The sequence below is a fragment of the Cherax quadricarinatus genome, chromosome 8 (genome assembly GCF_038502225.1).
Source record: "Cherax quadricarinatus isolate ZL_2023a chromosome 8, ASM3850222v1, whole genome shotgun sequence".
NCBI classification, from domain to species: Eukaryota; Metazoa; Arthropoda; class Malacostraca; order Decapoda; family Parastacidae; genus Cherax; species Cherax quadricarinatus.
In genome coordinates this window covers 52,950,977-52,963,614 of record NC_091299.1, presented here as the reverse complement: position 1 = coordinate 52,963,614, position 12,638 = coordinate 52,950,977, and the positions used below count along the sequence as shown (strand labels likewise).

General features: G+C 44.7%; 1 protein-coding gene across 1 annotated transcript in view; it reads right to left on the bottom strand.

The window, feature by feature from the left end:
* LOC128685521 (opioid-binding protein/cell adhesion molecule) overlaps window positions 1–12,638 on the bottom strand; it is a 312,879-nt gene that overhangs the window by 292,478 nt on the left and 7,763 nt on the right. The window contains exon 2 of the mRNA XM_070082745.1: window positions 482–587. Within this exon, the coding sequence (XP_069938846.1) occupies window positions 482–587 (106 nt within the window). The remainder of the gene's footprint in view (window positions 1–481; window positions 588–12,638) is intronic.

Here is a 12,638-nt window from a genome sequence, read left to right as displayed (position 1 = left end):
TATATATATATATATATATATATATATATATATATATATATATATATATATATATATATATATATATATATATATATATATATATATATATATATATATATATATATATATATATATTTAATTGATATATTTCCCTGTAAAACATTAATTTTGAAATGAATATCACCATCAACGAATAACATTCCATAAGACCCTTTCTATTTAAAATATAAATTTTCATAACCCCTCAGTTTATATATATAAATATCACCAAAAATTATTTGGTGAATATTTATACATATTTTTATTTCAGAGCGGCCATCTTGGCTGTCATCTCGACTATGTGGATATGAAAAAAAAAGAGGAAATCAATTATGTTATTATGAGGGTTTTATCCAACAATTGTCAGCAGCTAAGAAAACTCTATATATGTGAGTTTTTCGTTCACGTTCTTCCCTGCGGGACTACACTGTCATTCCTGGAGTAAGAGTGAGAGGCTTACCTGTGGAACGTCCCCGCTTCCTGTTCCTGGCGGAGGATGTGTGAGGGAGCAGTGAGAGCACCACCACCACCACCACCACCACTTTCAGTCTCGCCCTCACCAACATCTGTAGAGAAAAAAAGTATATGTGATTTGCCTTTTGTCTGGAAACTGTTTACTTCGAAAATATTTTCTTTGTAATCTGCTGTTATGAATGTCTGCAATGTTCAAGCTGATTTTACATAGCTATATAAATAATTCCCAAAAATGATGTTTAAAATCTTATTAAATTTTAATGAGACGTATTCTGGTTTACAAAAATAATTATTTCCCACACCAATTAATGTTAACACATCAGCTATTTTCTACCAAAGCAGTGTGACGCAAAGATGAAAGCAGATTCATCATTATTCAAGCAACAGATTTCTTTCTAAAAAGATACAAACACCACAGCCCCGTCGGCCGTTTCCCACCGAGGGAGGGTGACCCAAAGAGAAAGAAAAAACTTTCATCATCATTCAACATTTTCACCATTACTCATACATAATCACTGTCTTTCCAGAGGCGCTCAGATACGACAGTTTAGATGTCCTTCCAAAATGCCAAAATCCCAAACCCCTCTTTTAAAGATCATGTATTGTACTTCCCACTTCCAGGACTAAAGTCCAGCTAACCGGTTTCCCCGAATCCCTTCAAAAAATATTACCCTGCTCACACTCCAACTGCTCGCCAGGTCCCAAAAGCCATTCGTCTCCATTCACTACTAACGCACTCACGCATGCTTTCTGGAAGATAAAGCCCACAAAACCTCCTTTACCCCCTTCCTCCAACCTTTTCGAAGACGACCCCTACCTCGCCTTCCTTCCCCTACAGATTTTTACGCTCTCCAAGTCATTCTGCTTTGTTCCATTTCCTCTAAGTGACCAAACCACCTCAACAACCCCTCTTTAACCCTCTGACTAATACTTTTAGCAACACCCTACCTCTTCCTAATTGGCACACTACGAATTCTCTGAGTAATATTTACACCAAACATTGCTCCTAGAGACAACATTTCCACTGCTTCCAGCCTCCTCTTCACTGCAGCATTTATAACCCATGCTTCACACCCATATAAGAGTGTTGGTACCTCTGTACTCTAGTACATTCCCTTCTTTGCCTCCATGGAAAACGTTTTTTGTCTTCACAGATACTTCAATGTACAACTCACCTTTTTTCCTTTATCGGTTCTTTAATTTAACCTCATCCTTCATAAACACATCTGCTGACAAGTCAGCTCCCGAATGTCTGAGCACATTCACTTCTTCCATACTCCATCTGTCCAATATGAAATCCAATATATCTTATTCTAAATCGTTTGATACCCTCTTCACCTTACTCATATCTATGTTCACTATCAACTTTCTTCCTTTACACACCCTCCCAAACGGGTCCACTGAGCTTTGCAACTTTTCTTTAGAATCTCCCTAAAGAACAGTATGAACAGCAAAAAGTATCTAAGTCAACTCGCATTTTGTATTTGATTCCCAGTAATTTAATCCCGTCTGTATAAATAAATAAATATATATATATATATATATATATTATATATATATATGTATATATATATTATATTTATATATGTATATTATATTTATATATATCTTTCAACACACCGGCCGCATCCCACCGAGGCGGGGTGGCCCAAAAGGAAAAACGAAAGTTTCTCCTTTTACATTTAGTAATATATACAGGAGAAGAGGTTACTAGCCCCTTGCTCCCGGCATTTTAGTTGCCTCCTACAACACGCATGGCTTACGGAGGAAGAATTCTGTTCCACTTCCCCATGGAGGGAAGAGAAAATAAAAAACAAGAACAAGAACTAGTAAGAAAATATTAGAAAACCCAGAGGGGTGTGTATACATATGCTTGTACATGTATGTGTAGTGTGACCTAAGTGTAAGTAGAAGTAGCAAGACACACCTGAAATCTTGAATGTTTATGAGACAGAAAAATGGACACCAACAATCCTACCATCATGTAAAACAATTACAGGCTTCCGTTTTACACTCACTTGGCAGGACAGTAGTACCTCCCTGGGCGGTTGCTGTCTACCACCTACTACCTAAATATATATATATATATATATATATATATATATATATATATATATATATATATATATGCAATAAGATCACAGTAAACAGGTGATTTCAAAATATGCAAAACAATCACTGTGAAAGAATAGAGAAATTCCAAGCGCTTTCGTGACTACTCACATTATCAAGGAACAGTTTCTCTATTCTTTCACAGTGGTTGTTTTGCACACACACACACACACACACATATATATATATATATATATATATATATATATATATATATATATATATATGTATATATATATATATATATTGCTGGACCACGGGTCCAGCCTATCCAGGTCTCTTTGTAGTCCTGCCTGATCCTCATCGGATTTAATCCTTTTCATTAGCCTCATATCATCTGCGAACAGGGACACTTCAGAGTCTATCCCTTCCACCATGTCATTCACATATATCAAAAATAGCACTGGTCCTGGGACTCACCCCAGTGGTACCCCGCTCGTCACAGGACCCCACTGTGATACCTCGCTACGTACCATGACCTGTTGTTGCCTCCATGTCAGGTATTCTCTGATCCATTGCAGTGCCCTTCCTGTTATACGTGCATGATCCTCCAGCTTCTGCACTAATCTCTTGTGAGGAACTGTGTCGAAAGCCTTCCTGTGGTCCAGAAAAATGCAATCAACCCACCCCTCTCTCTCGTTTCTTACTTCTGTTACCTTGTCATAAAACTCCAGAAGGCTTGTAACACAGGATTTGCCTTCCATGAATCCATGCTGGTTATTGTTAATAATCGTGTTTCTTTCCAGGTGCTCCACCACTCTCCTCCTGATAATCTTGTCCATGACTTTGCATGCTATACATGTCAGAGACACTGGTCTGTAGTTTAGTGCCGCATTTGTCTCCTTTCTTAAAAATGGGGACTACATTTGCCGTCTTCCGTACCTCAGGTAGTTGCCCAGTTTCAAGGGATGTACTGAAGATTGTGGTTAGTGGCACACACAACATCCCTGCTCCTTCTCTAAGGACCCACGGGGAGATATTGTCAGGACCCCTCGCCTTTTAGGTATCGAGTTCACTTAGCAGCTTTTGCACCTCCTCCTCCGTTGTTTGTATGTCTTCCAGCACCTGGTGGTATGTTCCCTGTTGGTGTTCCCCTCTGTGCTGTCTTCTCGGAACCATTCCTGTCTCTACTGTAAATACTTCCTTAAATCTCCTGTTGAGCTCCTTGCATACCTCGTGATCGTTACTTGTGAGTTCCCCACCTTCTTTCCTCAGCCTTATCACTTGGTTTTTGACTGTTGTCTTCCTCCTGATGTGGCTGTACAGTAGTTTCGGATCTGACTTGACTTTCGACTAATCTCCTTATTTTCCTGTGTTCTTAGCCTTCTGTACGTTTTCCATGCTCTATTGCGCTTGGTTTTTGCCTCCTTACACCGTCGGGAAAACCAGGGGCTCGTTTTGGTCTTCCCATTAATTCTGTTGCCCTTGGGAACAAACCTTTCCCCTGTCTTCTTATATTTTCTTGTTGTGTGTGTGTGTGTGTGTGTCCACTGTCTTCTTATATTTTTTTGTTGTTGTGTGTGTGTTTGTGTGTGTGTGTGTGTGTGTGAGAAGGAGTGGGAGTGTGGGTACCGTAGAGTGTGTGTACGGGGAGTGGGAGCATATATGGGGAGAGGGAGTATATGTTAGTGTGTATGTATGTGTGTGTGTGTGTACTCACCTAATTGTATAAACCTATTTGTGGTTGGAGGGGTCGATTCATAGCTCCTGGCCCCGGCTCTTCATTGGTTGCCACTGGGTCCTCTCTCTCCCTGCTCCATGAGCTTTATCAAACCTCGTCTTAAAACTATGTATGGTTCCCGCCTCCACTACGTCACTTTCTAGGCTATTCCACTGCCTAACAACTCTGTCACTGAAGAAATACTTCCTAACAACCCTTTGACTCATTTGAGTCTTCAACTTCCAATTGTGACCTCTTGTTTCTGTGTCCCCTCCCTGGAACATCCTGTCTTTGTCCACCTTCTCGATTCCGCGCAGTATTTTATATGTCGTTATCGTCGTTATCATGTCTCCCCTGACCCTCCTGTCCTCCAGTGTCGCCAGGCCAATTTCCCTTAACCTTTCTTCATAGGGCATTACCCTTAGCTCTGGAACTAACCTTGTCGCTAACCTTTGCACTTTCTCTAATTTCTTGACGTGCTTGATCAAATGCGGGTTCCAAACAGGTGCTGCATACTCCAGTATGGGCCTTACGTACACGGTGTACAGCGTCTTGAACGATTCCTTACTAAGGTATCAGAACGCAGTTCTCAGGTTTGCCAGGCGCCCATATGCTGCAGCAGTTATCTGGTTGTGTGTGCTTCCAGAGACATGTTCGGTGTTATACTCACCCCAAGATCTTTCTCATCGAGCGACGTTTGCAGTCTTTGGCCACCTAGCCTATACTCCGCCTGCGGTCTTCTGTGCACTTCCCCGATCATCATGACTTTGCATTTGGCGGGGTTAAATTCGAGAAGCCAGTTGCTGGACCAGATGTCCAGTCTGTCCAGGTCTCTTTGAAGTCCTGCCTGATCCTCATCTGATTTAATTCTCCTGATTAACTTCACATCATCTGCGAACAGGGACACCCTTCCATCAAGTTCACATATATCAAAAAATAGCACTGGTCCTAGGACCGACTCCTGCGGAACCCCGCTCGTCACAGGTGCCCACTGTAATACCTCATCACGTACCATAATTCGTTGCTGCCTCCCTGTCAGGTATTCTCTGATCCATTGCAATGCCCTTCCTGTTATATGCGCCTGATCCTCTAGCTTCTGCACTAATCTCTTGTGAGGAACTGTGTCGAAGGCCTTCTTGCAGTCCAAGAAGATGCAATCAACCCACTCCTCTATCTCGTGTCTTACTTCTGTTACTTTATCATAAAACTCCAGAAAGTTTGTGACACAAGATTTGCCTTCCATGAATCCGTTCTGGTTGGCCTTTATACTCTTGTTTCGTTCCAGGTGCTCCTCCACTCTCCTCCTGATACTCTTCTCCTTAACTTTGCATACTATACACGTCAGTGACACAGGTCTATAGATTAGTGCCTCTTTTCTGTCTCTTTTTTTAAAAATGGGCACTACATTTGCCGTCTTCCATACCTCAGGTAGTTGCCAGGTTTCCAGGAATGTGTTGAAGATTGTGGTAAGTGGCACACACAGCATATCCGCTCCCTCTCAAAAGTCCCACGGGGAGATGTTGTCCGTTCCCATTGCCTTTGAGGTATCAATGTCCCTTAGCAGCTTCTTCACCTCCTCCTCATTTATTTGTATGTCATCCAACACCTGTTGGTATATTCCTTGCTGGTGTCCCCCTTCCTTAAATCTCATGTTGAGCTCCTCACATACCTCATGATCGTTTCTTGTGAGTTCCCCACCTTCTTTCCTCAACCTGATCACTTGGTCTTTGACTGTTGTCTTCTCCTAATGTGGCTATAAAGCAATTTCGGGTCAGACTTGACTTTCGATGCTATGTCGTTTTCGTACTGTCGCTGGGCCTCCCTCCTTACCTGTACATTCTCGTTTCTGGCTCTTCTACTAATCTCCTTATTTTCCTGGGTCCTTTGCCTCTGTACCTTTTCTATTCTCTGGTGCACTTAGTTTTTGCCTCCCTACACCTTGTGTGTGTGTGTGTGTGTGTGTATGTATGTACTCACCTAGTTGTACTCACCTAGTTGAGGTTGCAGGGGTCGAGTCCAAGCTCCTGGCCCCCGCCTCTTCATTGATCGTTACTAGGTCACTCTTCCTGAACCGTGAGCTTTATCATACCTCTGCTTAAAGCTATGTATTGATCCTGCCTCCACTACATCGCTTCCCAAACTATTCCACTTACTGACTACTCTGTGGCTGAAGAAATACTTCCTAACATCCCTGTGATTCATCTGTGTCTTCAACTTCCAACTGTGTCCCCTTGTTACTGTGTCCAATCTCTGGAACAACCTGTCTTTGTCCACCTTGTCAATTCCTCTCAGTATTTTGTATGTCGTTATCATGTCCCCCCTATCTCTCCTGTCCTCCAGTGTCGTCAGGATGATTTCCCTTAACCTCTCCTCGTAGGACATACCTCTTAGCTCTGGGACTAGTCTTGTTGCAAACCTTTGCACTTTCTCTAGTTTCTTTACGTGCTTGGCTAGGTGTGGGTTCCAAGCTGGTGCCGCATACTCCAATATGGGCCTAACGTACACGGTGTACAGGGTCCTGAACGATTCCTTATTAAGATGTCGGAATGCTGTTCTGAAGTTTGCTAGGTGCCCATATGCTGCAGCCGTTATTTGGATGATGTGCGCTTCAGGAGATGTGCCTGGTGTTATACTCACACCAAGATCTTTTTCCTTGAGTGAGGTTTGTAGTCTCTGGCCCCCTAGACTGTACTCCGTCTGCTGTCTTCTTTGCCCTTCCCCAATCTTCATGACTTTGCACTTGGAGGGATTGAACTCCAGGAGCCAATTGCTGGACCAGGTTTGCAGCCTGTCCAGATCCCTTTGTAGTTCTGCCTGGTCTTCGATCGAGTGAATTCTTCTCATCAACTTCACGTCATCTGCATACAGGGACACCTCAGAGTCTGTTCCTTCCGTCATGTCGTTCACAAATACCAGAAGCAGCACTGGTCCTAGGACTGACCCTGTGGGACCCCGGTGGTCACAGGTGCCCACTCTGATACCACGCCACGTACCATGACTCGTTGCTGTCTTCCTGACAAGTATTCCCTGATTCATTGTAGTGCCTTCCCTGTTATCCCTGCTTGGTCCTCCACTTTTTTGTTCTAATCTCTTGTGTGGAACTGTGTCAAACGCCTTCTTGCAGTCCAAGAATATGCAATCCACCCACCCCTCTCTCTCTTGTCTTACTGTTGTCACCATGTCATAGAACTCCAGTAGGTTTGTGACACAGGATTTCCCGTCCCTGAAACCATGTTGGCTGCTGTTGATGAGATCATTCCTTTCTAGGTGTTCCACCACTCTTCTCCTGATAATCTTCTCCATGATTTTGCATACTATACATGTCAGTGACACTGGTCTGTAGTTTAGTGCTTAATGTCTGTCTCCTTTTTTAAAGATTGGGACTACATATGCTGTCTTCCATGCCTCAGGCAATCTCCCTGTTTTGATAGATGTATTGAATATTGTTGTTAGGAGTACTCATAGCACCTCTGCTCCCTCTCTCAGGACCCATGGGGAGATGTTATCTGGCCCCATTGCCTTTGAGGTATCTAGCTCACTCAGAAGCCTCTTCACTTCTTCCTCGGTTGTGTGCACTGTGTCCAGCACTTGGTGGTGTGCCCCACCTCTCCATCTTTCTGGAGCCCCTTCTGTCTCCTCTGTGAACACTTCTTTTAATCTCTTGTTGAGTTCCTCACATACTTCATGGTAATTTCTTGCTGTCTCTCCTCCTTCCTTCCTTAGCCTGATTACCTGATCCTTGACCGTTGTTTTCCTCCTGATGTGGTTGTATAACAGTTTCGGGTCAGATTTGGCTTTCGCTGCTATGTCGTTTTCATATTGTCTTTGGGCCTCCCTTCTTATCTGTGCATATTCGTTTCTGGCTCTACGACTGCTCTCCTTATTCTCCTGGGTCCTCTGCCTTCTATATTTCTTCCATTCCCTAGCACACTTGGTTTTTGCCTCCCTGCACCTTTGGGTGAACCATGGGCTCATCCTGGCTTTTTCATTATTCCTGTTACCCTTGGGTACAAACCTCTCCTCAGCCTCCTTGCATATTGTTGCTACATATTCCATTATATCATTAACTGGCTTCCCTGCCAGTTCTCTGTCCCACTGAACCCCGTTCAGGAAGTTCCTAATTCCCATGCAGTCCCCTTTCTTGTAGTTTGGCTTCATTCGTCCTGGCCTTCCTGCTTCTCCCTCCACTTGTAGCTCTACTGTGTATTTGAAGCTTAAAACCACATGATCGCTGGCCCCAAGGGATGTTTCATATGTGATGTCCTCGATATCTGCACTTCTCAAGGTGAATACTAAGTCCAGTCTTGCTGGTTCATCCTCTCCTCTCTCTCTTGTAGTGTCCCTTACATGTTGGTACATGAAGTTTTCCAGTACCACCTCCATCATATTAGCCCTCCATGTATCTTGGCCCCCATGTGGCTCCAAGTTCTCCCAATCGATCTCCTTGTGGTTAAAGTCACCCATGATCAGGAGCTTTGCCCTGCATGCATGACCTCTTCTGGCCACTGCAGCCATTGTGTCAACCATTGCTCTATTGCTCTTGTCGTACTCTTGCCTTGGCCTCCTGTTTTTCTGTGGTGGGTTATACATCACTGCTATTACCACCTTGGGACCTCCAGAGTGAAGCATTCCCGTTATGTAATCACATTCTTCTCCGCTGTCGCCTCTCTCCAGCTCATCAAAATTCCATCGGTTTTTGATCAGCAATGCCACTCCTCCACCCCCCTGTTCCCTCTGTCTTTCCTCAGGATCTGGTATCCCATTGGAAAGATGGCATCTGTTATCATACCTGTAAGCTTGGTTTCTGTGAGAGCTATGATGTCCAGTGATGCCTCTTTGACTCTTTCGTGCCACTCCTCCCACTTATTTGTTATTCCGTCAGCGTTTGTGTACCATACCTTCAGTGTCCTTTCCAACACTGTGGTTTGGGGGGCCTGTGAGGGTGGAAAACCTGGTAGCATACTGTGGGATTCTATAGCTTGGTGTTGGGTGGAAACTGTGGGTATAGATTGTAGTGTGCGTTGGGATGGTGTGATAGGTTGTGGGGTTCTGAGGATAGTTGTGTGTGTGCTTGCCCTTGCTGCTCTGTTCTGCTCTGACTGACCTCTGCTGGTTCCATCCTTATCTCCTTTCCTAGCTCCTTACGCTTTTTTTCCTCTCCCTCAGCTGCTGTCGTTCTGTTTGTGTTCTGTCTCTGTCTAGTAACACCCTCTTGTGCTCTTCTGAGTATTTCAACTATGGTTTCTCTTGGAGGATCCTGTTCCACACTGTTTCCGTCCTGAGAATCAGCTTGATCGGTCGGTTTCTCCCCTTCGAGTACCCCCCTATTCTCTGAAAATTTACAAACTTGTCCATCTCTTCTTCACCTATTTCCATGATGATTTTCTCAAACTCTTTTCTTTCTTCCTGCCGTCTTTCAGTGTGTGTTCTTTCCTCTCTCTCCTGAAGCCCATACATAAACACTGATTTTGCCCTTTCCTCCTCCCATTGCCACACCCTCTGTGACTCTGGATGCTGCCTGTATGTGGTCATTTTCTTCCTTAATTTTTCCAGTGGCTCTTAATAGCATGGTTGTGCCTCAGCATTCGACCTATCACCCTCTCCATCTGCACCCAGCTGTTCTTCCCTTTCACTCCTTGGCCCTTCTTGGCAGGCTGACATGACCTTAGCATAATTCATATCTCCTTTCTTCCTGTTCGGCCTCTCAGCTTCATATGCTGTGTCTTCTTTGGTCACTGCCCCTGTAACTTGCTTCAGCCTATTTATCTCAACTTCTAGGACCCTTATCCTGGCCAGTGCAGTTTCGACTAGTGCCTCCCAATTCTTTGTCTCCGTCTCCAACTTCTATTCCAGTTTCACAGAGAGCTCTTTCTCCATTTTTTCAGAAAGCTCTCCTAATTTTCTCTCCCACTCTTGTTCCATTCTTTTCCACTGCTCCTCCATCCACTCCTCCCTACCAGAACTAATCTCATCTGATCCCTGGTTCCTGCGAGTACCCACCATTTTTTATAGTGAGAGAGAGAGAAGGGAAAGGTAGAAAGAGAGAGAGGGGGGAGAGTGAGAAGGGAAAGGGGAAGAGAGTGAGAGAGAGGGGGAAAGAGAAGCGAAGGGTAGGAGAGGGGGAGAGTGAGATAGAGAGAGATAGAGAGAGGGAGAGAGAGAGAGAGAGAGAGAGAGAGAGAGAGAGAGAAAGGGAAGGTAGAAGGAGAGAGAGAGAGGGGGAGAGTGAGAAGGAAAAAGGGGGGAGAGAGAGAGAGAGAGAGGGAGAGAGAGAGACAAGGGAAGGGTAGGAGAGGGGGAGAGTGAGAAGGGAAAATGGGGAAGAGAGAGAGATAGAGAGAGAGATGGGAAAGGAAGAAGGAGAGAGAGAAAAAAAAGGGGGAGAGAGAGAGTGAGAGAGAGAGGGTGAGAGAGAGAGAAGGGAAAGTTAGAAGGAGAGAGGTGGAGAGTGAGAAGGGAAAAGGGGGAAGAGAGAGAGTGAGAGAGAGAGAAAGAGAGAGAGAGAGAGAGAGAGAGAGAGAGAGAGAGAGAGAGAGAGAGAGAGAGAGAGAGAGAGAGAGAGAGAGAGAGAGCAAAGAGAAGGGGAGAGAGAGGGGGAGAGAGAGAGGGGGGGAGAGAGAGAGAGAGAGGGGGAGAGAGAGGGAGACGGGGGAAAGAGGGGGGAGATGGAAGAGAGAGGGGGAGAGAGAGGATTGAGGGATAGAGAGGGGAGGAGGGGAGAGAGATGGGAAAAGGGAGAGGGGAGAGATGTTATAGGGGGAGAGATGTTAGAGGGGGAGAGGTGTTAGAGGGAAGAGATGTTAGAGGGGAGCGATGGGAGAGGGGAGAGATGGGAGAGGGGAGAGAGAGAGAGAGACAGGTAGAGAGTGATAGGTAGAGAGAGATAGGTAAAGAGTGAGATAGGTGCGTGTGTGTGTGTGTGTGTGCGTGTGTGTGTGTGTGTGAGTGTGCGTGTGTGTGTGTGTGTGTGTGTGTGTGTGTGTGTGAGAGAGAGAGAGAGAGAGAGAGAGAGAGAGAGAGAATGTGTGATCGTCAATATGGCTTCAGGAAAGGTTACTCTGCTGCTGATCTGTTGTTAAACCTCTCCACTAAGTGGCACCAGTCAATGGATGAATCCAAAGTCAGCTGTGTGGTAGCACTGGACATTGCTGGTGCTTTCGACTGGGTGTGGCACCAGGGCCCCTTAGCAAAACTTCAAGCACTGGGAATTGCAGGCTCTATGCTATGTCTCCTCAGTGATTACCTTCATGGTAGATCTCTAAGTGTAGTTCTCAATGGAACAGAATCAGCAAGACATCCTATTGGGGCAAGTGTTCCACAAGGAAGCGTGCTGGGACCATTGTTATGGAATGTCTACTTCAACGACCTTCTTCATCTCATCCCAGAATCACATGCATATGCAGACGACTGTACACTGACATTCACTTATCCAAGAGAAGAAATGCCAGCTGCTCTAAGCTACATCAATCACGAGCTGAGAGCTATATCAGCTTGGGGAAATAGATGGCAAGTAACGCTTGCACCTGAGAAAACGCAAATGATGATCGTCTCTAGGCACAATGATGGTAATGCTGGTGCAGTAGTAAGGATGAATGGGAGGGTGTTGGCACCTGGAGAAGAAGTTGATATCATTGGGGTGAAATTTGACTCCAAACTAACCATGAAGAACCATGTTGTAAATCTTGCAAACAAGGCAGCCCGGAAGCTTACAGCACTTCGCCGTATCTCGTATCTACTTGACAGTAGGGGTTACAAGATTCTGTACGAGGCACAAGTACGCTCACACCTTGACTATGCTCCTCTTTCTTGGTTTGCCTGCCCTTTCCCCTCTCATCTGCGACTGCTTGACAGAGTAGAGAACAGAGCAAGACGTCTCATCTCTCGCCTGGACCCATCCTGGATAGATCTGTTATTTCAGTAGAGCCTTCAACATAGGAGGGATGTGGGTGGCCTTACTGTTATGTACAAGGCCAATATTGTCAAAATACCACACTTGAATCCACTTCGAGGACAGCGTGAAACAAGCTTTTATGCCACAAGACGGGCAGAAAGCAGCAACTTCACTCTGGCTGTACCCTTCTCCAGTACATCACTCCATCTGAGATCATATATACCCAGGATGACGCGAGTATGGAACACATTCGTACAGCATAATGATGTCAACGAGATAAAGTCAGTTGATCAAATGAAAATGCTGGCCCACAGATGGCTCCAGTTTCATCCTGTTCCCTACTTGTATGTCTCATAACAATAAAAATGCTTTCAGATGAGATGATGTAGGTAACAACTCTTAGTTTCCCAATAAAGTTAGGAACCCTTAACCTGTAAACAGCTTGTCAATAAAGCTAGGGATCCTTAACCTTGTCAAACC